Source organism: Cervus elaphus, chromosome 24, assembly GCF_910594005.1.
Source record: "Cervus elaphus chromosome 24, mCerEla1.1, whole genome shotgun sequence".
In the NCBI taxonomy this organism is placed as follows: domain Eukaryota; kingdom Metazoa; phylum Chordata; class Mammalia; order Artiodactyla; family Cervidae; genus Cervus; species Cervus elaphus.
This window is the reverse complement of record NC_057838.1, coordinates 61,791,850-61,818,474: the sequence shown is the minus strand read 5'-3', so window position 1 is coordinate 61,818,474 and position 26,625 is coordinate 61,791,850. Positions and strand designations below refer to the sequence as shown.

The 26,625-nt window shown below is 40.2% G+C and overlaps 2 protein-coding genes across 3 annotated transcripts in view; one reads left to right on the top strand and one right to left on the bottom strand.

Annotated features, from left to right (window-relative positions):
* The window catches only part of C24H3orf62 (chromosome 24 C3orf62 homolog), a 37,272-nt gene that overhangs the window by 369 nt on the left and 10,278 nt on the right, over positions 1-26,625 (bottom strand). The window lies entirely within an intron of this gene.
* Positions 717-26,052, top strand: IHO1 (interactor of HORMAD1 1). Of its 2 annotated transcripts, none has more exons than XM_043885187.1 (8): positions 717-787; positions 5,254-5,324; positions 7,886-8,060; positions 9,470-9,633; positions 18,484-18,532; positions 18,725-18,812; positions 24,324-24,427; positions 24,772-26,052. In XM_043885187.1, the coding sequence occupies exons 2-8, from the start codon at positions 5,269-5,271 to the stop codon at positions 25,930-25,932; spliced, it is 1,797 nt and encodes a 598-aa protein (XP_043741122.1). In that variant the 5' UTR covers positions 717-787; positions 5,254-5,268; the 3' UTR covers positions 25,933-26,052. The 2 variants fall into 2 exon arrangements, with proteins under 2 accessions (XP_043741122.1, XP_043741123.1); XM_043885188.1 differs by lacking the exon at positions 717-787 and adding an exon at positions 3,664-3,717.

Genomic DNA, 26,625 nt, shown 5'->3' with positions numbered 1-26,625 from the left:
CCTATTGTTGGGTATTTTGAAATACATTTTAGATACCAGTCTTTTATCAACTAAGTCTTTTGAAACCACATACCAATCAGGTTTTTGTCCCCACTACATCACTAAAACTGCTCTTGTCAAGGTCACCAATAATTAATTCTCATTTTCCTTGATTCATTAGCAGCATCTGACACTAACTTCCTCTTTGACAGATGGTCCTGGAGGCTTCCACAACGCCTCAGTCACGATTGGTGTTCCTCCCCTGTCCCTGACCACTCCTACTCTGACTCCTTTGCTGCTTTTTCCTCATTGAAGCCTCTAAACTTTGCGTGTCTTGGGACTCAATACAATGTTTTCCATCCATACTCCTTCATGGGTGATCTCAAGCCACTTCACGGCTTAGACAGCTATCTATAACTATTGTGCATTAAATTGAGAGCATCTGAGAGCGTCTGCATCAGCGAGGGGATTCAGGGCAAGGTGTGGGTAGACAGCAGGCTATGAGTATGCAGGTGTGAGGGTCCCTCTAGTCAGGTGCGCGTGGGCTGGGTGTTGCACAGCAGTATGTGGTGAAATGTAGGTCAGCAGACCTGGCCCACGATTAAAGGCTTCACAGTTCAAACTGTTAGGACCGTTAAAACCGTTAACAGCTTGCTGCGGCAGGGGCGGGCCCAGAGGGAGGGGGTTAACTCTCATTGGTCAGAGCGCATCCTGGGGGCGTGGCCACATAGCTTTGGCAGCCTCCTCAGAACCAAGCTGCCTCTTGATCAGGCGCGTGCAGGCCCTCAGAGGTGGAGGCAGGAGCGTGGTGGGTGGGGGATGGGGAGTCGGGGGATGGAGGATGGGAGGGGTCGAGGGGGTGGGGGGGGTGGGAGATGGGGGGGTCAGGGGATGGGGCGGTCGGGGGATGGGAGGTGGGGGTGGGGGTGTTAGGATTAGGGTTAGCCCTTTCTTTCTCTGTGACGAAAGACCACCCTGGCTCTTCAGCTTCCTTGGGGAGCTGTTTTCGTCAGATTCTTTAGGGACGAAGGCCTCCCGGCCTGCCTCAGAGACCAGGAAGAGAGTCCGCCCCCGAAGTCAGGGTGAACCGGAAGCCAGGGAAACCCACTGGAATTTTGGTCATTGATTATTATGACGGGAAATCCCTTGGAGGGGTAGGGAAAGGACAAGGAATAACTTATTTAGCCTACGATCCCAGAGTTTGTCTCCTGGTAGAAGAGACTGAAAATGAGAAAGCGACTGTACCGAGGTTGAGGCAGGCCTGGTGGAGGCCAGAAAAAGAGACTAGTTTTCCCTGTGGCCAAGTAGGGGCACTTGGAGGACCCTGCACTGCGATCTCAGGATTCTCTTAGTTGAAGATGGTGTCAGATGGGAGGGCTTGGAGCCCCTCAGGACACACCCTCTTCAGCCCCATATATTCCTCCCTGCACTTAAAGGCCCTTGTTGTGGAAATAGTCACTCGCACTGAAACCTTTTCCTTCCTTTTCTGCTTCCTTTAATGGGATTGGAGGAGGAGAGAGGGAGGGAACTCAGCCCTTGTGAGTTGTTAATATGTGCATTTCAATTTTCATTTACCTTAAAATAGCTAAGGTCCAACTAAGAATGACTACCTCTTCATTACTAGTGTTATACTAGTATCTGTGAGGAGAGGGATTTTTGTAGATGGGATTTCTAGCCTCTGAGAATATAAAAGCATGTATACAGATAGCATGGTGACAGGTGAATGCACAGAGGACAGGTAAGCTGAGACTCTTGGCACATCAAGCACCAGGTGGCCATTAAGCACAGTTGGTATAACCATGGAATTTCTTCAACCATATTTAAGAAACCTCTTAAGAGTAAGTTAGGTCTGGAACCTGGGGAGTAGTTATTCTAAACCCCAAACAACAGGTTATATAAATTACTCTATCAGCATAAACAGAAGTGAAAAACAATAGAGGATTTATCATCTATATGTAGTTACAATGACCTTAAATAATGACCTTGTAGTGATATGTATAAAAGTGTCTAGATTCTAAACCTATACTCTAGATGGAGGAAATTCTGCTAGTGTGGATGGAAGAAAAAAAACTCGGACTATCAGAAAAACTCGGACATACAGACGCCATAGACTGTAGCCCACAAGGCTGCTCTGTCCATGGAATTCTCCATGCAAAAATACTGGAGTGGGTTGCCATTTCCTGCTCCAGGAGATCTTCCTGACCCAGGGATCCAACCCAGGTCTCTCCTGCATTGCAGGCAGATTCTTTACCATCTGAGCCACCAGGGAAGCCCCAAACATGAGGATCAGGAATCCCATTTTATCTCTTTTATTAAAATATATAATAAAGTCTGTGATGATATAGGGACTTAAATGTAACAATTGAAAACAATGTGTTTTAAATTTATGGATATTTGGAAAGTTTTGCTCCATTGTCCTAATTTAGTTCCCATTTACACATCTAATAATATTTTGTATTATTTGCCAGCACTTATTATTTGCTAGGCACAATTTGTAGATTCTGACGGTATAGCAGTGAACAAAACAGACAAAAATTCCTATCTTCAAAGAGCTTAAAACTACATTCTGGTAGGCATGGGTGTGCATGCTGAGAGACGAAATATGATAAATTAATAAAATATATAATGTATTAGGATGATAGGGTAGAGAAAAAGCAGGGAAAAGACATAGTGATGATGATGATGATGATGGTTTTGGCCTCACCACTTGGCATGCAGGATCCTAGTTCCCTGACCAGGGATTGAACTTGTGCTCCCTGCAGTGGAAGCTCAGAGTCCTAACTATTGGACCGCCAGGGAATTCCCATATAAGGGCTTTTGTGTTTCTTTTACTGTGAACCATTGGCTCAGATGTCCTGACCATTTTCTGTAAGATTTGTAGTGTGATACAAAATTTTCTTTTAAAAAATGTTATGTAATCAGATTTGTCAGTTTTTTTCTTCTGGACTTTTTGAGTCAAAGTTTTCCCCACTTCCAGGCTATAGAGAAATTTACCAATTTCCTCCACCCCCGTGCTTTTATGGTTTCATATTTATTTTATCTCTGATTCATTTGTAATATTTTGTAACATATGGTGAAAGGACTAGATCTGATTTTTTTTCATACATCTATTCAGTTATCCCAACCCTACTTTAAAATGTTTATCTCTCCCCAACAAATTTGAGATAATACCTTTATCATAAACATACATTTCTATTTTCAGAAAGATTTATTGCTCTGTTCTGTTCTACTGGTTTGTCTATCTAATCCTGTGCCAATTTATGTGATGAGATGTGAGGAAACATCTTGCCTTGTTCCTGATTTTAGTGGGAACATTTTTTAGTTTCTGACCATTAAGTGTAATGTTAGCACAATATTGTAAATCAACTATGCCCCAATGGGAATTTTTTTAAAAAGTATGATGTTAACTTTGGATTTGGGGGTAGATGTTTTCTATCAAGTTGAGGAAGTTTCTGTTTTTTTACTTTGTTGAGAGTTTTTATCATGAATGGGTGTTGGATTTTATCAAACGCTTTTTTGTATCTATTAATATGGTTGTATACTTTTTCAGTTCAGTCGCTCAGTTGTGTCTGACTCTGCGACCCCATGGACTGCAGCACGCCAGGCCTCCCTGTCCATCACCAACTCCTGGAGTTTATTCACACTCATGTCCATTGAGCTGGTGATGGCATCCAACCATCCTCTGTCGTCCCCTTCTCCTCCTGCCTTCAATCTTTCCCAGCATCAGGGTCTTTTCAAGTGAGTCAGTTCTTTGAATCAGGTGGCCAAAGTATTAGAGTTTCAGCTTCAGCATCAGTCCTATAATCCTAATGGATTATATTAATTGATTTTCAAATTCTGAACTAGCCTTGCTTGCATCTCCTGTTGTGTATAATTCTTTCTATACATTGTTGGATTCAATTTGCTAATAATTTGATGAGGACTTTGCATCTATGTTCACGAGAGACACTGGTCTATAGTTTTCTTTTTTTGTAATGTCTTCGTCTGGTTATATTATTAGTGTAATGCTGGCCTCATAGAATGAGCTAGAAAGTGTCCCTTCTGCTACCTCTTGGGTGAGGTGAGGTTATACAGAATTAGTATGGTTTCTTCTTTAAATGAATTGGTAGAATTTACCTGTGAACCCATCTGGACAATATTGCCAGTTTTTAAAATGAATTTTCTTCCGTTTTCATCTCAATGATCTAGCATAGAACCTATTTATCAAGAATTATTAAAGAGAATTTGAGCTAATTATTTAGCCTATCTGAATCTTCACAAGCTTTTAAATGGGGATAACAAAATCTGCTTCACAAAATCATTAAGCTTATATTCTGCAATGTGTCTAGCACTGGGCCTAGCACATAGTAGATACTGTGAAAGTAGTACTACCTCTAACCCCTTGATTCTGTGGTCTATTGACTTAACTTTCTTGCAAAACAAATGCTTATAAGCACACAAATACATGTAATTTTTTAGAAAGTTAGAAAACTTCAGTGTGATAAATGTCTCTAAACAAGGTTAAACTATATTAAGTGTATACCAAACTACCTGTATTTGTTCAGAACTTACGCTTCGTCTTATCTAGATCTATATTGGGGATCTCATATGTGTGGGTATCATTTTCTATGCTCTCAGTGATAATGTACAATCTGATACATATGAATGTTCTGTGGGATCAAGGAGACAAAATTTGGAAATTGGGCTTGTTTCATAAAATCCAGGTTCTATGATCATCATATGAACTCTATTATGTAGTATATTAAGACTGTCAGTGAGCAGAGTAGGAAACTGCTGTAAGAGGTGTGGGAAGACACTTTTGCCCAAAGCACTTACTCTTCAACCAGCTTCTTACTGCCCAAATTCCACAGCTTTCTTGGCATTCCAATACCCTATGGACTAAGAAGAACTAGTCTTCTCGAGAAAGGTTATAGATTAAGTCATTCATTGTATCAGGCAATGAAAGAGGGGTTTATTGGTCTTTTTCTAAAAGCAGATTATTACTAGAGGTGGCAGAACAAGAAATGAGAGAGCAAAGGATGGAAGGCAAATTTACTTTTTTACAGGTGGCTAGGTTCGGGCTCTGATACTGAGGGGAATTTACATGCAATTTAACTGCAAAAAAAAAAAAACCATAAAACCTATTTCTGGCGGATATGTAATGGGAATTTTCATCAACTGGATGAGAATATAACTGCTGAAATGCCCTCATCTACATATAACAGTCACTGTAAAGTAATCTTTGGAAAAGTACTGTATTAACCTTTTAAATGAATGTTCCTCTCTTTTTAAAAGGAATAATCATAAGACATGAATTTTAATGTCTGGAATATCAAAGATATGCTCAGTATTCCCTCAGGCTCTGGGTAAGTTTTCTGGTTATGTATTATTATTATTTTTTTTTTGGTTATGTATTCTTCTACTTGAGAGGATTGATTTCATGGAAACAGGCTCCCCTTTGTATCAGTTTATAGTAACAGAGTTACCCCGTATAGCTTCTCCCCCTTCTCTTCCCCTTGCTGGTCACCACTGAAACCCCCTCATACTGTCTTCTCCCTTTGCCTATTTTCTAATTATAAAATTAATATCAATTCAGCTATGTGTGTTAGTTGAACAATGACTGTCCAGCACCAGACCTAGGGACTATGAGGCCTGTGAGAATTAGACATGGTCCAGCATCTAGAAACTCTTACCTCATTTGGAGTGATTGCTATTGAAACAGCAAGGAGCAAACTCAAGACAATGTATTCAGTTGTGTCCTACAATTTGTAGGTACCATGAAATTAAGAACCACTCCAACTGCTAACAGGGCTCATTGAAATATTGCTCCCTCTACCACTCCGCTGAGGTACTTAGATTGGTGTCCTCTAGCCATGCAGAAGGGCCTGCTATTGCTAGCTTGGTGGGTGTGCCCCAGAAGTGGTATATATGGAGGGATTTCCAATTGTTTCTGGCATGCTTTAATCTTTGAATAGTTTCTTTTCCTCCTAACACCTTCCTAAAGACAGCAAAAAACCTTAAACATTGTTCTTTTTTTTTCCTTGAAAATAAAAAAAAGGCTTACAGTTGATACAGAGTAGGGGAAAAAATATATGTTTAATTTCAGATCATAGCTTGAAGATACAAATCCTACATGACTTCTGTAGGCTCATAGAGCTGTTTCTTTTCCAGCCCAGCTAATTATTCTCTTTGACCTAAGAAGGGAGTCACAGAGAGCTATTTAGCTATTTTGAGCAATGATTATGCAAACCATATTATAATATATGTGTGTAGCCCATTACCTTAGCTAATCTTAGAAAATGATTCTATGAGTCAAAATAATTTATCTTCTCTGTTCTGAACAAGTAGGGTTTCTTTTTTTCTTGTATTAATATATAATGATTCCTTTGGCTTAGAATATGTAATTTATGTGCTATCTATTTTAAATTTAACATTTGGAAAAGGAATGATCTGCCTGTGTGTTTTAATGAAAAGGATGTTTTCTTGGGTTATACAACAGCATTAAGTAACATAAACCGTTATTGAGATGTCTTTCAAGTAAAAACTTGAAGACTATGTTTTGTCTATCCACTTATGTGCTATCTCTGTGTAGACTCAGTACACTGTATTCAAGTGTGATTGCATCATTATTAATATCATTATCCCCTTCAAATGTGAGATTTAGACTGGCATAGGTATCCATGGGAAGCAAATTGAGGGTCCACAGCTGGAAGTATTTACAACAAGCAAGGATAAGACACTAAGGTGTGAAAGGGAATAATACAGTGCTTAACGGATCTTTCTGTGTGCAAATCTGAGTTGATCATATTCTTCAGTCTGTATGAGACCTATATTAGTCTGCTTGGGTTGCCACAACGAAGTACAGTAAACTGGATGGCTTAAACAACAGAAAGTTATTTTCTCACAGTTCTGGAGATTGAAAAGTCTTAGAATTGAAAGTCCTATGCCAGCATGACTGGTTTTTGGTGAAGACTCCCTTCTTGGCTTGCAGACAATTGCCTTTTTCTGTGTCTTCACATGATGGAGAAAGAATGAGGGTAAGCTCTTTGGTGTCTGTTCTTATCAGGACACTAATCTCATCAGGAGGGTCCCATCCTCCTTACTTCATCTAACCCTAATTACTTCCTAAAGGCCCTATTTCCAAAATTCATCAAAATAGAGATTAGGGTTTCAACATACAAATTTTGGGAGGACACATACATTCAGTCCATATCTAGGTCTATATTCTTTTTTTTTTTTTTTTAGGTCTATATTCTGATTGTTGTATTACAGTGTCTTCTCTCCCTCTAGTCGTGCTCCTTTCCTTCCCTACAGACACACATTCTAGGGGAGTTAATGTGTATCCTTCCCATTAATCTTCTACATACTCAATTACATACTTGTTTGATATGTATGATGTAGGCTTACAAATTACGTTAATACATGAGAGAGTTCATTACATTTTTATTTTTCTTCACTCAAAATTATGTTTTTGAGACTTATCCATGTGGTTATATGTAAATCTAGTTTATTGCTTCTGACTACTGAATCAGTTATATGCATAAGCTGTATTCTATTTTTAATCTGTTCCCTTACTGATGAATAAATTCAACCTTTTAAAATGTTCTCTTAATCCCTAAAGATTTTATGAACTTTGATCTCCAAAATGGTGTTAAAGCCCATAATCTTGTTGTACAAGAAATAATCGTGTTAGTCCTTAATGTCTGAATTTCCATCTGATTGTTCCCAGGTTGTTGTAATCAAAATGTCTGGCATTCATAATTTCCTTCTTTCTTTACAGGTAGTACTGGCAGTGTGCAGGGGACTGGGAGGTCAAAAAAAGCTAGCATTCTGCCCAGAATATTCTGAAATAATTTCGAATTATGGTTTTCATTTGTTCAGGATGTTTGTCTACTTGATATACTTTTATCTTCTTGCTTAATTTCAGGGCCAATAAGTCGTCTAACTGGAATAACAATCAGACTGATTACTCCAGTCTCAGTGATTCCCAGTTTCTTTTTGGATCCCAGTTCTGTCCAGAAAGTTCACAGACCCTGTCAACACCCTTGGACTCTGAAGTCCACTTGAGACATCCAAAACAGTCACAACAGAATTTTCTGGATGTGAGTTTGAATTCCAGAATTTCTCTGTACATGTTTCACAGTCATTACGGAGATAAACTGTAAAGATGACTTATTTTGCTGGATTATATTTTAGAATTGTACACCTCTAAGGATCACTGCCCTAAATAGATTTGTGTTTGACTGGTGATTCATTTGACTTGGTAGTCTGAAATGGAAAACATTTATATTTGCATTTTCTTCTATTACTAAAGCAACACAGAACATTTCCAGTACTTTGAGCACTCCTAAGGTGTGCCAAATATTACATGACATTTTCTAAGGCTTGTCATATTATTGTTTGTGAATATTCAATAAGAAAAGAGAACTTTAGAAAAATAGGGGCAAAGTAATATAAATATATTCTATATGGACATTTTTTTCCCTAAGAAACATCAGACGCTTTGTGGATTTTAGTCCATTATACCCATTAACTCCTTGAATAAGGAGATGAGGATACTGAGGCCTAAGTTGATGAATAAGGGCCAGAAAGTGTGAAAGTGAAAGTCACTCAGTCATGCCTGACTCTTTGCAACCCCATGGACTATACAGTACATGGAATTCTCCAGGCCAGAATACTGGAGTGGGTAGCCATCCCCTTCTCCAGGGGATCTTCCAAACCCAGGGATCGAACCCAGGTCTCCTGCATTGCAGGTGGACTCCTTATCAGCTGAGCCACAAGGGAAGCCCGAGGGCCAGAATCTCTTGATTTTTTGGAGATCAGCTTGTTTTCTTTTGTGAGTCAGAAATATATATATATATTTATTTATTTATTTTGGTCTAGAACCAGATTTAACTTTACACACAGACTTAACTGCATCAGATAGACTTAATACAATTCGGTCACTATTGTAACTTAGTAAGGTATGCTCTGAGATAAGCATTTTAGTACAAAAATTGGTACCCAGTGATATGAAGGAGTAAATGTACTACCTGAACGTTTCAGAATAAGTTTTGCTTCAGAATGCAGGAAGTGGCTTACCATGTACCATTTACATTACATGTCAAACTTATCAGTAAGTCTAGTTCATCAGCAACTGAGCAACAACTTGAGTTAAACTTATTAATATAAAAACTTTAAAAAAAAAAAAAAAAAACTTTAACACATTATCTCAACAGCATAATTTTCTGTTGTTCCCTTTAAACTTATACAATTGGTTTTAAGCCATTTTAGCTGACATTTTAAAAATCTCTGGGCTGGTAAGGCAGAAATTATATTAGTAAAAAGAGTTGCTTTTCTTTAATATAATTTTCTGGTGCATATGAAATAAAAAGGAAATACTACATGCTGCATTGGATTTCAGTATTATAGTTTGCACTTAAGTGTAACTCTGCTTTGTGTAGAGAATAGTGAATGCTATAAATATTTTTATGTGTATAATGCTATGATGTTTTTCTTTTCCACTGAACAGAGTGAACCTAGTATTTTCACAAAGTACCAAACAAAACCCCAGCTGCTTGGAGGAGAAACAAAAGATGGAGGCTCGTTTCCTCTTCCTTTGTCTCTCGGAAAACCAAAAGGCCTCTTGGAACAGTTTGAGGAGAAAAAGAAAAGTGCAAAAGACAGATGTGACAGGTACACAAAAACCTTTCAAGTGGATGAGACAGCTTCTCTTTTCTGAGTGAAAGAGCAAATGGAATGTCAGTAGTTAAATAATTCAGTTTCAGCATGATAACATTCTTACTTTTACCGCTTATCTAGTAATTACTCTTCATTTGCTTTCTTAGGCTGCCATAGTTTTGGTGTCTCTGAATATTAAGCTAAAGGACTTCTTAGAGAAATGCAATATTCAAGTAATGTTAGGTTTATTCTGCCTAAAATTCTGTCCTTTTTTTTCAGATCAGAATTAGGAAGTTAGCTAACATTTGTTTCAGGGTCAAGAATATAGCACATGAATTCTTAAATCATAGCTCAGGCTGACTTTCTCACTTTGAAATGTTGGTATTTTTAAATATATAGCCTAAATTTTATACATATTCTTATTTGTTTTATATATATATAATATATATAAGCAAATTTAGGACTACTACATTAATTTGTAAATAAATAAGTTGCAGTCACTGAGGAAATTAACTTGTTCATTTCTCCATAGTAAGTTATTATCAGGACATCCTTAGTTATCACAGAAATTGTAATGCCCAAGCAGAAATATACTTTATTATTTCTGTAACAGTAAAGATGTGTCATTTAGCATCATCACTAATACTTCCATGTTGTTTTTGTTGTTGTTCAGTTGCTCAGTCGTGTCTGACTCTTTGTGTTCCCACAGACTGTATGTAGCCCACCAGGTTCCTCTGTCCATGGGATTTTCCAGGCAAGATTACTGGAGTGGGTTGCCATTTCCTTCTCCAGGGGATCTTCCCAATCCAGGGATCAAACTCATATCTCCGTGTCTCCTGCATTAGGAGCCAGAATTTCTTAAAGAATTCTAGATTAGGAATTCTTTAAAAGATTAGGTATATTCTCCACTATATACCTATATTCCTTTAGTGAGAAAAGCAAAATACTCTATTTGAAGTGTTTGATTCTGTTGGTAAGTAAACACTTCCCAGATGTTGACAGATTTCTTTCCTGTAGGAATGTAGGCTCTAGGATTCATAACAATGGTACAGTACTACTGATGAGCAGGCTCTTCTCATCTTACTGCTTCAAATAAATTAGTCTTAAGTTTTTTGTTCTCTGGGCTTTTGGATTATATTACTTTGTTTGATCACAATTTCTGTAGCTTAAAAAACTTTTGGAAACATTAAGTTCTTGATATTTCCTTCTTCCCTCTCTCTTTCCCTCCCTTCCTTCATTTCTTTATTTCATTTTTCATTTCCTTTGCTTTTTTTGTAGTGAAATGAGTTTATTTATTTTCTTTTCCTTTTTTTTGGTTGCATGGCTTGTGGGATGTTAATTCCCAAACCAGGGGTTGAATCAAGGCCCTCGGCATTGAGTGTGGAGACGTAACCACTGGACCACCAAGGAATTTCCAGAAATGAGTTTCTGTTAACAATTATTTACAAGATGGCAAAAAAATATAGTATTTATACAGAAAGAAAAGATGATAAGGACACTGAAGATTATCTTTTCCATTAAAAAAATTTCAAGTTTATGATATTGATTTAAACGCTAAGCAGAAAATCATAATTTTCATAAATTCTGGCAAAAACAAACCCCATTTTAGATTGCTGTTTTCTGTCCATAAGTGCTTGTCAGAAATGTGATGAAGAGTGAGAAATGTTTAAATGAGAGACAGAAAGTATACCATTGTAAATTTGGAAGCAGGAAAGTGATAAGGCATGGTACAGAGTTGACATAAGAGATGCTACTAATCAATAAAACATGTATTTACATATTGTGTTTTGAAAGTACATTTTTTCCCAAATGAGTAGAAAGAGCGTATGAGGTTAAAAAAATCTCAAAAGAAGCCTTACTCATTCACATTGCATTTGTTATAACTCTTTTGATAGCAAATAAACTAGCCTGGATAAAAAGGAGGCTATATTAGCTCTCTGAACCAATCTGGGAAGGACAGGGAATGAAACAAAATCAAAATCTGTCTCTTTTCTGTGCTTCTCTTCCCATCTGTGCTTCATTCTCTCCTCCTAGAGACCACCTTCCTACTAACACAGAAAAAGAGACTCTTACCCCTTAGTTACAATTTGAAAATCCTAGTGAAAGCTTCTAATGGATTTATTTATTTGGTTATTGAGGGGTGAGTGAAGAGGGGGATGTGACTTGAAGTTCTCATCATAATCACTTATTGGATGCAACAAGAAACAATTCTCCATTAGAGGTGGATGCTGGGCATCCCAGACAATGGATGTTCATTACCCAGATTATTTTTTTTTAATCAGTTATGTTTGAGAAAACAGATTAGTCTCATAACTAATGAATAACCTAAGGACCACAAGGAGATTATAAAACGAGCCATATTCTTTCAAGATTGGGGATCACCACAGTGAAATCTGTTCATTCACTCACTCAATAAATGCTGTGCTAGGCTCAATAGGGCACACTGGGGATCCCAAGGGGAGGAATAATGGTACCTGTCTTTGAAGTTCTCAGTCTTGTTTCAGAAACAGGTATATGATGGATAAATTAACAAGTGAGCCAGAGTTAATAGCTGTGAGCAACAGAAATAACTATTTAAATGAAAAAGGAATTTATTAAGAGGGTATTGGAATGGCTTCTGGTTCTGAGTAAGACAGAATAAGCATACAACATCCTATTGCTCCCACTGAATGCAACCAAGCCCTGATGGTGTGCATGTAGCATCTGAGGGCTCTGAAAAATAAATAGTAGCAGGTAGGTTGAGGAAGGGAACTTGAATTTGAAGTATGATAGCCTAGCGTTGAGATTTCTGGGGTTTTGTTTTTAACTAAAATGTAGGATGTTTGCTCTGTGGCAGACACTGTTAAGAAAATGAAAAGACAAGCTACAGACTGGAAAAAAATATTTGCAAACCACATTTTCAACAAAGGACTTGTATCCAGAATATATCAAGAACTCTTAAAACTCAACAGTAAAAAAACAAGCAACTGAATAAAAAAATGGGAAAAAATTTTAGCAGACACTTCACCAAAGAAAATATATGGATGGCAAATAAATACATGAAAAGTTTCTCAACACCATTAGCTATTTTGGAAATACAAATTAAAGTCACAATGACATTACTAATATGAGTAGATGATAGTACTACTCATCTATTAGTGTGACTAAAAATAAAACAGACAAAAATTGACAATGCTGGGCACAAATATAGACCAAATGGAAATCTTGCTGGTGGATATGCAAAATGATACAGCCTCTTTGGAAAAGTTTGTCAGTTTCTTACAAAATTAAATGATTTACTATCTGCCTCTGCAGTTCTACTCCTAGGTATATATCTTAGATAAATGAAAACTTATGTTTTCATAAAAGTCTATACAATAAAGTTTATTGTAGCCTTGTTCATAATCATCAAAACTGGGCACAACCCAAATGTCCTTCCATGTATGAATGGATAAACCATGGTATGTCCATACAATGGAACACTACTCAACAATGAAAAGGAATAAACTATTGCTACGCAACAACATAGATGAGCCTTAAAGGCGCTCAGTTCAGTTCAGCTCAGTTGCTCAGTAGTGTCCAACTCTTTGTGACCCCATGGACTGCAGCACGCCAGGCTTTCCTGTCCATCGCCAACTCCCAGAGCTTGCTCAAACTCATGTCCATTGAGTCGGTGATGCCATCCAACCATTTCATCCTTTGTCATCCCCTTCTCCTCCCGCCTTCAATCTTTCCCAGCATCAAGGTCTTTTCTAAGGAGTCAGTTCTTCGTATCACATGGCCAAAGTGTTGGAGCTTCAGCTTCAGCATCAGTCCTTCCAATGAATATTCAGGACTGATTTCCTTTAGGATTGACTGCTTTGATCTCCTAGAAGTCCAAGGTGCTCTCAAGAGTGTTTCAAAGGCACTATGCTGAAAGAAACCAGTCCAAAGACTATATGCTATATGATTCAATTTATATGACATTATGAGAAAAGCAAAACAATAGGGATGGGTATTAGGTCAGTGGTTACCAGGGATTAGGGGTGTGGGCTGGTCTTTACCACAATGAGACAGCCTGAAGGATTTGTTTGGGGGATACTGTCTTATATCCTGGTTGTGGTGGTGGTTACATGAATCCGAAATTTGTGACAAAACTCACAGGACTGTGTACACATATATATACAAACTTCCTATGTTAGTTTAAATTTTTTTAAGTGTTAAACATTATTGAAAGATATTAAGTGGTTCATTTTATTAGTTAGGATTACGTTCAACTGCACTGACACATGTACTCTCATTCTCGTAATAATAATAGAAGTATTTAAAAGATGCTTATTTTTCTTTAATGCAAAAAATCATCCTGAAGTGTGTGGTTCAGGGCTAGAATGGTAGCTCCATAGACCTCATGGCTCCTTCTAGCAGTGCAGATCTAGCAGATCCCTAAAGTATGATCCCTCTCAGTCCTCACAGTGCTTGGAGATTTTATATCAGATTTCCAGACAGTTGATGGATGAAGGAAGGAAGAAGGGTATTTTCCGTTGCCTTTAGGATTTTGTTTTTCTTGGTCATGCCATGTGGCTTGCAAGATCTTAGTTCCTCAACCAGGGATTGAACTTGGGCCAACAGCAATGAAGGCATGGAGTCATAACAACTGGATTGCCAAGGAATTCCCCAGGATGGAATGTCATCTACCTAGGTGGCAGGGCGTTGCGGGTAGAGATTAGGAATCCAGTTTGCAAGGAAAAAAATGAGGCCAATTTAAGTTTCTGCCAAAGTCATACAATTGCCAACAACTACCTACCATGAACAACTTTCCAAACAAAGTCTCAAAATCAGTCCCGTGCAGATTCTGCGGCCCACTAGACTCTGCCCAGAGTGCAGTGGACCCTTCCATCCGTTGTTGTCAGTGTAGTCCACTTTCATCAGTCCCATGGAGCTCCATCTTTCTACTATGATAGCCACAGCCACCAGAGAAAGAGGTCACAGTGTTTTTACCCTGATTCCCAATCTGACAAGGTATATGTGAAGGGAGAGCTCAAGTTCAGGAAAAGCTCAGAAAGCAAGCTCCTGGCATTCTCAACCTCAAGAGGAGGAAAGGGACTCTGCTTCTTCCCAATATCCCTAATCTGAGGAACTCCTCAAACAGTAAAGAGGATCAGATGAAGAACAACCTAAAATAAAGAATCTAGACTTTTCACTCTAAGTACAAATTTGTAAATGCTGTAGTAGAGGTTTCATCCAAATGCTTTGGGAGCCCTGAGGACAGGCTTCCAGCTCTGACTGGGGGCGTGAGGAAAAACTCCATCCAAGGGAGCACATCTAAACTGAGTGGGAGTTTTGGGCAGAGATCTTGGGTCTGTCAGATTCTCAAGTCTGCCTCTGAATCAGCTTACTCTGTGAACCACCATTAACAGTGTTTTATATAACTCTGCTCTATTTTTGTATACTTTCAAAAATAAAAATGGAATTGTTTCCTATGGATTATTTTCAATCTGTTTTTTAATTTAATAATATTGAATGGTTATATTTCTGTTTCATCTATAAAATCATTTTGGTGGCTGCATTGTGCTCTTTTATATGGATCATTTAGAGGGTTAGGTTTTAAATGTTTAATACATATGAGAAATGCCAAGAATATACAGTGAGGTAATGATAATCTTTCAACAAATGATGTTGGGAAAACTGAATCCCTATGCAAAACAATGGAAAAGGATCTTTATCTTATACCATTAACAAACATCAACTCAAAATGGATTAAAGACGTAAATGTGAGACTTGAAACCATAGAACACCTAGAAGAAAACATAGGGAAAAACATTCTTGACATTGGCCTTGGCAATGATGTCTTGGATATTACACAGGTAACAAAAGCAAGAACAGACAAATGAAATGACATCCAAGTACAGGCATCCCTCAGTATCCACAGAAGACTGGTTTCAGGAGTCCCTGCATATACCAAAATCCAATGATGCTCAAATCTCATAGTCGGCCCTCTATATCTTCAATTTTTTTTATATCTTCAATTTTTTTTTTGTATCTTCAATTTTGAATGCACAGATTCAACCAATTGAAGATGGAAATTTCTGTCCATGTTTGGCTGAATCTGCAGATGCAAAACCCTGGAACGTAAAGGGCCAACTCTATTTATTGAATAAAAAATCAGCATATAAGTGGACCCATGCATTTCAAACCTATGTGGTATAAGGGTCAACTGTAAAAAGTTTCTGCACAGCAAATGAAATCATCAACACAGTGAAAAGGCAACCTATGGGACAGAAAATACTTGCAAACCATATATCTGATAAAGGGTTAATATAAAACATTAAATGAATACCTACAACCCAGTCACAAAAACAAACAAAATAACCCCGAAATATCCTGATTAAAAGACGAGCAAAGGAATTGAATGGACAGTTCTCCAAAGAAGACATTCAAACGGCCATCAGTTATGTGAAAAGATGCTCAGCTTCACTAATTATCAGGGGAATGCTAATCAAAACCACAATGAGATATTATCTCACACCTATCAGAATGGTTATCATTTAAAAAACTAATAACAACTGTTGGCAAGTATATGGAGAAAAGGGAACCCTTGTACACTGTTGATGAGTGTGAAAACTGGTTCAGTCACTTTATTTAATTTTTTTGTCACACTGTAAGGCTTGGGGGATCTCAGTTCCTCGAGGTCAAACCTGCACCCTCGGCAGTGAAAGCTCAGAGTCTTAACCACTGGACCTCCAGAGAATTCCCTAGTGCAGCCACTTTAGAAAACAGTACAGAGGTTTCACAAAACATTAAAAACAGAACTACCACATGATCCAGCAATTCCACTTCTAAGTATATACCCAAAGGAAATGAAATCAGGATCTTGAAGAGATAACTGCACTCTAATGTTCATCACAGCATTATTTAAAATAGCCAAGAATGGAACTAACCTAAGTATCTATCAATGGATGAATGGGAAAGAAGATATGGTATGTACATACAGTGAAATATTCTTTAGCCTTAAAAAAAGGAAATCCTGTCACTTGTAACATGAATGAACCTGGAAGACATTTTGTATAAATGAAATAAGCCAGACATAGAAGGGAAAATACTAATTATATGCTACCACTTATATGAGGAATGTGAAATAGTCAAACTCATAGAAGCAGAGAGTCGAATGGTGGTTGTTGGTGGGGGAGGTGTGGGGGAAACAGGAAGTATTACTCAAAGGGTACAAAGCTTCAGTTTATACAAGATGAATAAATTCTAGAGAGCTACTATACAGCATAGTGTCTATAGTTAACAATACTCTATACTTTAAAATTTGTTTAGAGGGTGGATCTTTGTTAAGTGTTCTTATCACTAATAATAATAAAGAAAGAGGGTAGAAGGAAACTTTCTGAGGTGGTAGGTGTATTTATGGCATAGATTGTGGAGAGATGGTTTCATGGTTGTATACTTGTCTCCAAACTTGTATATGTTAAATATGTACAGCTTTTTGTGTGTTAATCATACCTCAATGAACTAATTTTAAAAATTAGTTTCTGAGTTCATCAACTCAGAAGAGATGATGACTACAAGCAACTGGCATAGCTATGTCATTATGCAAGACTAGGAGTTCTTTTTGTTCAAAATTTCTAAAGCATTGCTCCACTCACCTTATAGATTTCTGAGTGCTTTTAAGAGGTCTGCTGCCATGCAGATTCCTGAGCCTGTATATGTCACTTGTTTTTTTATTTCTGCAAAATTTTAGGACCTTCTCATTATCCTTAGAGTTCTGAACTTTTATAGCACTATGGTTTGATGTGGCTTGTCATAAGCCCTTGGCATGGAGGAATTCCTTTTGCCCTATAAACTTGTGTCTTTTGGTTCTGGGGATTTTTCTTTTATTATACCTTGGAAAACCTCCTGTTTTCACTCTTCTTACTGTCTGGATCTCCAGTTTTGGTCAAGCATTGAATCTCCTGCATTGATTCTCTAATTATTGTTAATTTTTTTTTTTTTTTTTACTATTTGCTTGTTTCTCATCTGTCTTTTTTCTGTTTTCTATCACATTTCCATACTGTATCTTCTGGTTAATTCTATTTGTTTAATTTCTGCTATTTTAATTTATAAGTACCTTTTCTTATTCTTATTATCTGCTTTTATAATTTAATAGCATTCTGTTCTTATCCTTAGTTCACTAAATTTTTCATTTTAATATTTTTATTGTTTTCAGGTCATGTCTTAATCTTGTTCATAAAACTATGTGGTTTGTAAGACTCTGAAATGGTTCTATCAAATTCTTCTTTTAAAGTCAGTCTTGTGGAGCATCTATAAGACTGTGGCATGAAGAGCTGTCCTACTGGGGTTCAAAAATTGATATATTATTGTATAAAGAAACAAAAATCTGTAAAAATTTTTAATGATGAGCCTTGTCTGATTTTTTTCAAAAGTGGGATATTTGAGGAATAATTATGATAATTTATTTTTCATTAAAAATTAATATCATTCCCAGAATTATCCCCATTATTACAGACAAAATAATAGTCATTAGACTAATATGTGTCCAGGAATTTTTGACTATCCATAGGAAGTCACTATCCTCCGAACCATGTTGCCATAAAAATGAAAGCTGGTTCTACTATAGCAACCACTTGAATTGCTAAAATTCAACCTCATTTAAGATTCATATAGAGTATATTTTTTAAAAAAAATAAAGTTTTGTTTCACTTTGGAAATGATCACAAAAAGTCAGTGTTCTCCTTTTTTAATCTGGGCACTAAGATTTCTCAGGGTTGAGTCTTCAGCTCAACCACTGATCAACCACTGTTTTGATGCTGCACTGGTAGAATCCTGCTATGTTCATGGAATCAATGTTGTTACATACTGTTTAAGTATTTCACAAAGGTTCACTTTCTTTTTTCTCTCCTATTTTAGTGAGACTTTATACAACTTCATTTCCCATATCAGAGAAAGCATTCACAAGGTAAGTATGCCACATTTCAAGGTGTTAAAACATCTTACATTTTAAGAAGTTTAATAATTATATTGTATTGGTTTTTGTTCGTGTAAAATAGCAGTATTTTAACTACCCTTTTTTATCATTAAGTGACAGTTTGCCAAGTTAGTAAAATGAGGGAACAGTCTGTGAATTATTTCCTAATTTGGGGTTTCTTAGTTACAGACATCAGTGGAAGAGTCTGAGGAACATCTCAGTTCCAGAAGTCAGTCTATTTTGGATTCTTTGGAAACTGTGGCCAAGACATGTGAGTGTCTCGTGTTTGAGATTATCGGCAGGGGGCACTGGCGAGCAGTGAATGTGAACTTGCTGACCCTAGTCAGGTTTCTGCCAGTGGTGAGGTTCCATAGAGTGTTTCAGATGAGAGAATGGGTACATAAGATTAGACCTGAAGAGATGTGGAGCTGAACTGGGTAGCAGGCCCCACCCCTGCATGGGAATGCCTGGTCCCTCCATGCCTTTTTTGAAGCATCAGTCCCCCACCCAGTAACCCAGCTGCTTCAAGGCAGATGGTTCTGCCAGATTTCTAATCTCACCACCTGAAGTGAATCAATGGAATCCTTGAGTCTAAAATGAACTGCTGGCTGTGTTGTCTATAAAGGCTCCCTTGCTGCCTTAGGACTTAGAAATAAATACACCACTCCTTCAGGAGTCAGAAATATTCCAGTCACCTACTGTTCTGCTTGCTGCCTTCATTTCAATGACAGCTGTTTTGTAGTGAATCACAGCATCTTTCTCAATTTCAGTTACAGTCTGTGGTCTGTAAAGTCCTCTGTTCAGTCAATTAGTGATTTACGTTTAGGTGAAACCATGGTTCAGGCCCTTATTCATCAGAAGGGAGCCATGACACAGGTCTCCGTAAATGAACACTTCCCCTGGAACCAACAGTTTTCAGCTCAACAGCAAGCTGATGACTGCATCTGCACTTGTTTGCATTTGTCTCTGTATTTATTTTTTTTACTTTAAACAAATTGAAGTCAACTTATTCAAATGTCAAGAGATGGATTGCTCATGATTTACAAAAATTAATGCCTTTGTGTAACTTTCAAATTAATCCCCATCTGTCTGCAAAGAAGCACTGTACTGTCTGCTGGCTTCCAACCTGAGTATCCCACACACAAGGCCACTGTGCATTTGCTTAGAAACCAGTTCTGGAAGCCCAGGACTGTCACCCTCACAAGAAGATGCAAGACAAAGAGCAGAAGGAAAAAGGAGGCTTCCGCTGTTTAACATGATAAAATAGCTCATTGTAAGTCCTGAAAGGAAAGCACTCCTTTTACTCCTCAGATTTAAAACTGGGTGAAATATTGATACAAAAAGGAGGACTGCAGCAGAGGTGTGGCATTTAAGGCCCAGAACAGGGAATGGACGTGCTCAAGGCCACAGCACAGGGTCAAGGCAGAGAGAGGAGAACCGAGTCTGCAAAGGGAGACATAGGGATGCCTTGGTAGGCATAGGGATCCTGATTCTTCACTCCTGACAGTTCCTTAACTTTGAGAGCTTAAGACTGACCAGGCAAACAGTAAAACACTGTGGCATTACATTAATTAAAAGCCAGGTCATTCTTAAAAATAGGCACGCAAGTAGCCTGTCCAGAATCATTCCCTTTCTTGGTAGGCAGTCACTGAGAGGAACCAGGCAAATCTGCTGTCAAATGGCTAGGCCCAGTCCAGCTAGCCTAGAGCACTGAACCTGCCAGTCAGTGTATTCTGCAGGCTTTCAGTAGGCACTCACTGTGCGTGGAAGGGGGAAGATACTATGTGAAAGCACTCTCTTGGTTTATTATGTCATTCATGCCTTCACAGAATGAGGTCATAAAATCTTTCCCCAGTCACACTCTGCCTATACAACCAGAAGGATCACTCAAAGCCATCTAATCTAACTCCCCTACTTCTTCAGTTGAGGACACCATGAACCAGACAAATAGAATGAATTGCCAAGGCCATTTACAATCCACTTGACCTTGGGTTTAGGTGGGGTAATTAGTACACAGCAGTACTTTCACCTAAGATATATAAATTCTATTGAAAAGTATGGTCATTAGAATAAAAAGGAGAGGCCACTATCAAAATCAGAAAATACCTCTTTTTGGAAAACAGGTAACTCCATACATCAAAATTCATTCCAAAGGAATTAACATACTGTGTGGTGATTAAATCATAAATAGAACTATAAGAAGCATGAGCAACATTTTTATAATTTTAGAGTGAGAAGTGTCTTTCTGAGCAAGGCACATATAATTAAGAAGAATGAAAGTCATCTATATGAACCATGTTGGAATGGAAATACTTATTAATTGATAAATGAAGATAGCACGGTGCTTTTGTTTGCATGGCTTGCTCCAGGACACATCTTATGGCAGAGAGAGATCAGTCAGCGAAAATTGGGAAGGGTATCCTAAAAAAAGGGAGGACTAAGCAAACTCCTTTTGTACATGGAGCCTTCCAGACCTTTACTCAGGTGGCTTTCATTAGCACAGCAGGGAGAGCAAAACTATCAAGGGAAATCATTGGCCATCAGTGGAAAAACATCAGCGTACAACCTCATCTCAATGGAGCCCTTGCTGAATCTCTAAAATAGAAATGAAATCTTTTTTGAGGACAGCAACAAGGTGATGGGGAGTAGAAGGACCTTGAGTTCACCTCCTTGTACAAGCATGCCAAAATCACAACTAACTGCTGAATAACCATCAATAAAAAAGATTGGAATCTACCAAGAAGGGGGGGGGGTCAAATTCAAAGACATAAAGAAGAAACCATGAGATGGTAGGAGTGGCACACTCACAATATAATCAAATCCCATCCCACCCAGGTGGGCGACCCACAGACTGGAGAATAATTATATTGCAGAAGTTCTCCCATAGGAGTGAGAGCTCTGAGCCCCGTGCCAGGCTCCCCAGCCCGGGAGTCCGGCATGGGGAGGAAGAGTCCCCAGAGCAATTGGCTTTGTAGGGCAGTGGGGCTTGACTGCAGGAGCCCCTCAGGACTGGGGGAACAGAGACTCTATGCTTGGAGGGCAAAAGCAGTGACTCCATAGCAGCGACTGCCTGCTGGTCTTGGAAGGTTTCCTGGAGAGGTGAGGGCGAGGGTGGTGGTGGGGGACTTAGCAGGGTCCTGCATGAAACTCTGGCTGGAGGCAGACATTCTGGGTCCCTGGCACCAAGACCCGGCCCGACCAACAGCCTGAAAACTCCAGTGCTAGGACGCCTCAGACCCCACAGAATCATCTTTACAAGAAAACAGAGGGCTTCCCTGGTGGTCCAGTGGTTAACCATCCACCTGCCAATGCAAAGGACACAGGTTCAATCCCTGGTCTGGTAAGAATCCACATGCCAAGGGGCAACTAAACCTGTGCACCACAACTACTAAAGCCAGTGCACCATGCACTGAGAGCCTGTGCTCTGCACCAAGAAAAGCCACCACCGTGAGAAGCTGTGCACCACAGCTAGAGAGTTGCCCCAGCTCATCGTAACTAGAGAAAGCCTTCGAGGCAAGGAAGACTAGTACAGCCCCAAAATAATTAAATAATAAATAAAATTATTTTAAAAGAAAATAGAGTACGTAGCAGAGCAGCTCCCTTGCTGCGATCTATTGAAAGTCAGCCCTCGACACAAGGGTTTGTAAAAAAATTAAAAAAAAAAAAGAAAATAGAAATATTGGCAATATACTGGCAGCGCACTCAGGGGTCCTGAAGATCTGTCTCTTCCATCAACAGTGCTTGGATGGAACAGACCCAGGGATGCCCTTTGCTCTCACCTCTGACCACCCTCCAACCTTTTTTCCACTCACAGATTTTGAATCAGCCACTCAGCTATCCTTGGCCACCAGGCCCAGCCAAGGCCATTTTTTGAGATTAACTCCTTATTACCCATCAACCATGTGAGCTCCCAGATTTGTCACAATTATTCCATTAAGGTGGAGGCCGCTGTCAACCGCCTGGTCAACAGGCGTCTGCAGGCCTCTTCTCCTACCTCTCTCTAGAGGGTGTGGGCCACTTTTTCCCACATATTGGCTGAGCAGAAGCACCAGGGTGTGAGCGTCTCTGGGAAATGCAAAGCCAGTGTGGTGGCCACTCCCTCTTCCAGGACTTGCCGAAGCCATCTCAAGAGAAGTGGGTAAGGCCCGTGACGCTTATGGACGCGGCTGTGTTCATAGAGAAGAACCAAAACGAGGCCTGTGTCGACCTGCGTGCCCCGGGTTCTGCCTGGGCAGAACCCGCCTGTGACTTCCGGGAAAGCGGCTTCCTGGAGAGGCAGGTGAAGCTCATCAAGATGGCGACCACCTGATTAACCTCTGCGGGCCGGCTGGTCCCCAGGCAGGGCTGGGCAAGTATTGTTTTGGAAGGCTCACCCTCAAGTCTCCCAAGCACAGGGGACTTTGAGGAGCCCCTCTGGTTTCCGGACTTCTACCTGAAGCCCCTCTCTGCAGCCACAAGGCAGCTTTTTAACCACCCCGGAGCCTTCTCCCAAGCCTTAGACCAAGTGTAAACAGGAAAACTTTTTGAAGAAAAAAAGATTGTCCAGAGTATGGAAATGGACTTTAAATGGCATATTTTTCTAAAAAGCTAAAAATATCTGTTTATAACCAAAGCAGAAATGAAATGAGTCCTCTTCTCTGGAAGACACACACACACACAGGATCTATAACCTATACGTGGGTATGCACATATATTAATACAAAACTCCAGAAAATGCTCATAATGCTAAATCCAGGAAGCGAGAACAAGGTCTACACAGGAGAGATTTGATCATTTTTCATTGGAAGCATGTGTATACTGTTACAGTTTTTAATATGTGTTTATTGGCTGTATCAGGTCTTAGTTGCCAGCACTTGGGATCTTTCCTTGCCACGGAATGGGCTCTCTAGTTGTGGTGCCTGAGGTTAGTTGCTCCGAGGGATGTGGGATTTTAGTTCCCCAAGTAGGGATTGAACCCATGTCCCCTGCATTGTGGGGCAGATTCTTAACCACTGGACCATCAGGGAAGTCCCTATGCTGTGATAGTTATTAAAACAAAAAAAAATGGATAGATTTTGGAAGTAATGTGCTCAATACAAAAGCTCTTTAAAAGAGAAGACCCTGAATGTGTTTCCTTGGGACAAAGAAAAAATACGTGGGATCACAGACTGATGCTTACTGATTACTGAATCTAGAATTGAACACTTTGCTTGCCTTCTTCATTCTCTGCTTTTGTGGCTGGTAATGTTCAGCTGGTAATGTTCACTGTTCCTAAGAAACATTGCTATTCGTGAACTCATCTAGGGTAGGATAATTACATTTGCTTTCTACTACAAATATCAACATAGATGTCTGGAAAAATATTTCATTAACTGAGTTTAGGAGCAGGGATCCAGTGCTTAAAATACAAGTAAACAGTCTTTTTCTAGTTGGTCAACACATGGAATTTACCATGATCATAACTACATTCTAGAAAGATCACTCTGGTGACAGGGCCAAGAAGGCAGGCCAAAGATGAGTTGGTGCCGTCACTGGGGGAGTAGGTTTCAGAGTCCCAGCAGGTGCTGAGGTTGAGTCTGCTTTGGCCAGGATGTCCTCAGGGAGAGAGGGAAGAAGAGACAGTGGGGGAACCACCTTGCTCTTGCTTTCTTTCTTCAGCAAGGTTGATCCAGATAGGTGCTGGCAGAACAGGCTCAGGTGGCCCATGCCAGCTTCCAGTTCCTCCTTCTCCCCAAAGGCAGCCTAGGCAGGGTGGAGCATACCATAGTCTTCATGTGGTGAACTGTCATTGTTCTGTATTTAGGGCAGGAGACTGCAAAAGCTCAGAGTGGTCTGATGTTGGAAAGAGTGCAGGACAAAGGCAATGTGGAGCAGGCCATCCTCGACTTGCAAAAGAGATTCGAAGCTGTAAGTGTTAGACCTTGACCCCTGTCCTCAAGTGTGTGTTTCTGGCTTTGTTACTAAGACCTATAGAGATATCTTTAAAATTGCAAAATTTCAGCCAAGAACAGAGGCCACCACAGGCCCCTTGGTAACAGGTCAGGGGAGAGCCTAACTTCCTTTCTCAAGGTTCTCTGGCATGTGGACCCTAGGGACCCTGCTCCAGAGTGTTGCCATGCTTCCGCTTATAGTACCCAGCAGGGCACAAGGTTTGGTTCTGCTGGTCCATTCTTTGTTTTGTCCACACATTTTGTTGTGCCCTCTGAGTTGCATTGTCCATAACTCCTTACTTTTCCACTGCCTTTCTTTAGAGACAAGCAGAGTTTATAGAAATGAAGTCCAACCTGAAGCACCTTGAAGTTTTGGTTACCCAGCAGAGTAAGGACTTTCAGCAGCTGTGTGAGCATCTGGGCGAGCTGAATATGCCCAGTGTTCTAGCACAGTTAAAGCAACTGACCTCCATCGCTCTGACACCCAAACACGTAAAAGACAGTGCCTCTCAGACATCACCACCCCTGGCGCAGAGCCTCAGTTTCACCAGGCAGGACAAACATACCTCTGAGAAGCCAGTTATGTGGCAGGCCCAGGCCCTCCCTGCTGCATGCAGTCTTAGTGTGGGCTCCCCAAGGCCCAGGGAGTTTGTTGTCTGGGGTGAGGGATCAAAGAGGGATGCTCTCCAAGAAGAGGCTGTGCAGCCGGCAGTTGGAACTGGCAAAAGAAACAGGCAAATCACGGACAGGGCAGTGCAGACTAGTTGCCAGAACTCTGTTACTAAAACAGGTTCTGAGAACTGTGGCTCTCCCTTCCTGGGTCACAAAGTTCCTGAAGCTAGGGACCCAGTTTCCCAAGGAGACTCACAGCTTATATCTCGAGGATATAAGGACTTAAACAACTCTGCAACCAGCATTAAGAACACCAGCCAAAAACGGCAAGCTAAAGGCGTATTTTCATGTGACCCTTGTGAACAAAGGTTGGTGACCGAACAGAAAGGCATAACTGTAGAAAGAGGGAAAAAAGGCAAGCAGCAGCAGCCCAGGAAAGCCCCCAGAAGAAGGTCCCTACGCAGGAAGCAAGAACAAATGCCTAGCAAAACCTGTGTTTCTAATTCTAAATATCCTAGGCCTCCAGTTTCCAGTTCACAAAGGTCCCCCCGGGGGCAGCAGGAAACTCTTGCTCAGCCCCTGCAATCTGGGGGCCCTGGGAGCCCCACAGATCTAGTTTGCTCTGCTCAGGGAGGAACAGTCATGCCCAGTAAGACCACGAGGGCAGAGCAAGGGAACCTCATGCAGCGCAGTGGGCATTCCACCCAAGACAACAGCCTGCTGCCTCCCAGTTCCCAGGGGGACCACCGGATGAGCTGGTTCAGTGACCTCAATGACCTCAACCCCAGGACAGAGTCCCCTCAGTCCCAGGAGTCAGGGAAGAATATACTCTATGACCTGGGTTTTGATAGCAGCGATGATGGCTTCTGACCAGCCCATGATGACTTTGGCTGATGGTTTTTGGTCTTGTTGGAAAGACAAATCACAGAACATTTGGGGTGGCTGATGGCAGAGTTCTCAAAGCCTGTCTGAAACCTTCAGGGTCAGAGGCTGGGCTTGGATGGGGTGGTGGTGGGGGTCAGTGGAGGTCTGGGGAGCAGATCTGGCATTCTGGGTACTGGGCACTCCCCATGACAGAGCATAAGGGATAAGTGCATCCTTATTCATGGGAGTGAAACGTGTGAGGAGGGTGTGAGGAGAGCTGGGGCAGCGGCCCGGGAGTGGGGCATCAGCAGGAGGGTATTGGGTCTGGTACAAGGAGAACTGCCCTCCGTACGGAACATCCAGTAGGAGAAGGGCTCTCACAAAACTGTTGCTATGGCAGCAGGACTCCCAAACACATCCTTTTGGTCTTCAAAACATCTCCTTCACATGACCAATATCTTTCTGGGCCTCAGGATTTTTTTTAAAAATTTGTATCCATTTTTGCTGTGAGAACGTGCATTTTTGGGGTGAGTGGATGTATTCCGGGACACACACTAGCTCAGACTTCTTGTGAATAGAGAAATAAGAGTGTTAAAGCCTTGAAGAAAAGACAGGTGACTCACACTACATGCTGGGAGCCGCACTTTTCACAGCCATGAAGTCCCACTCTTCTTCCCAGCTGTTTTCCCATGCCCTGTT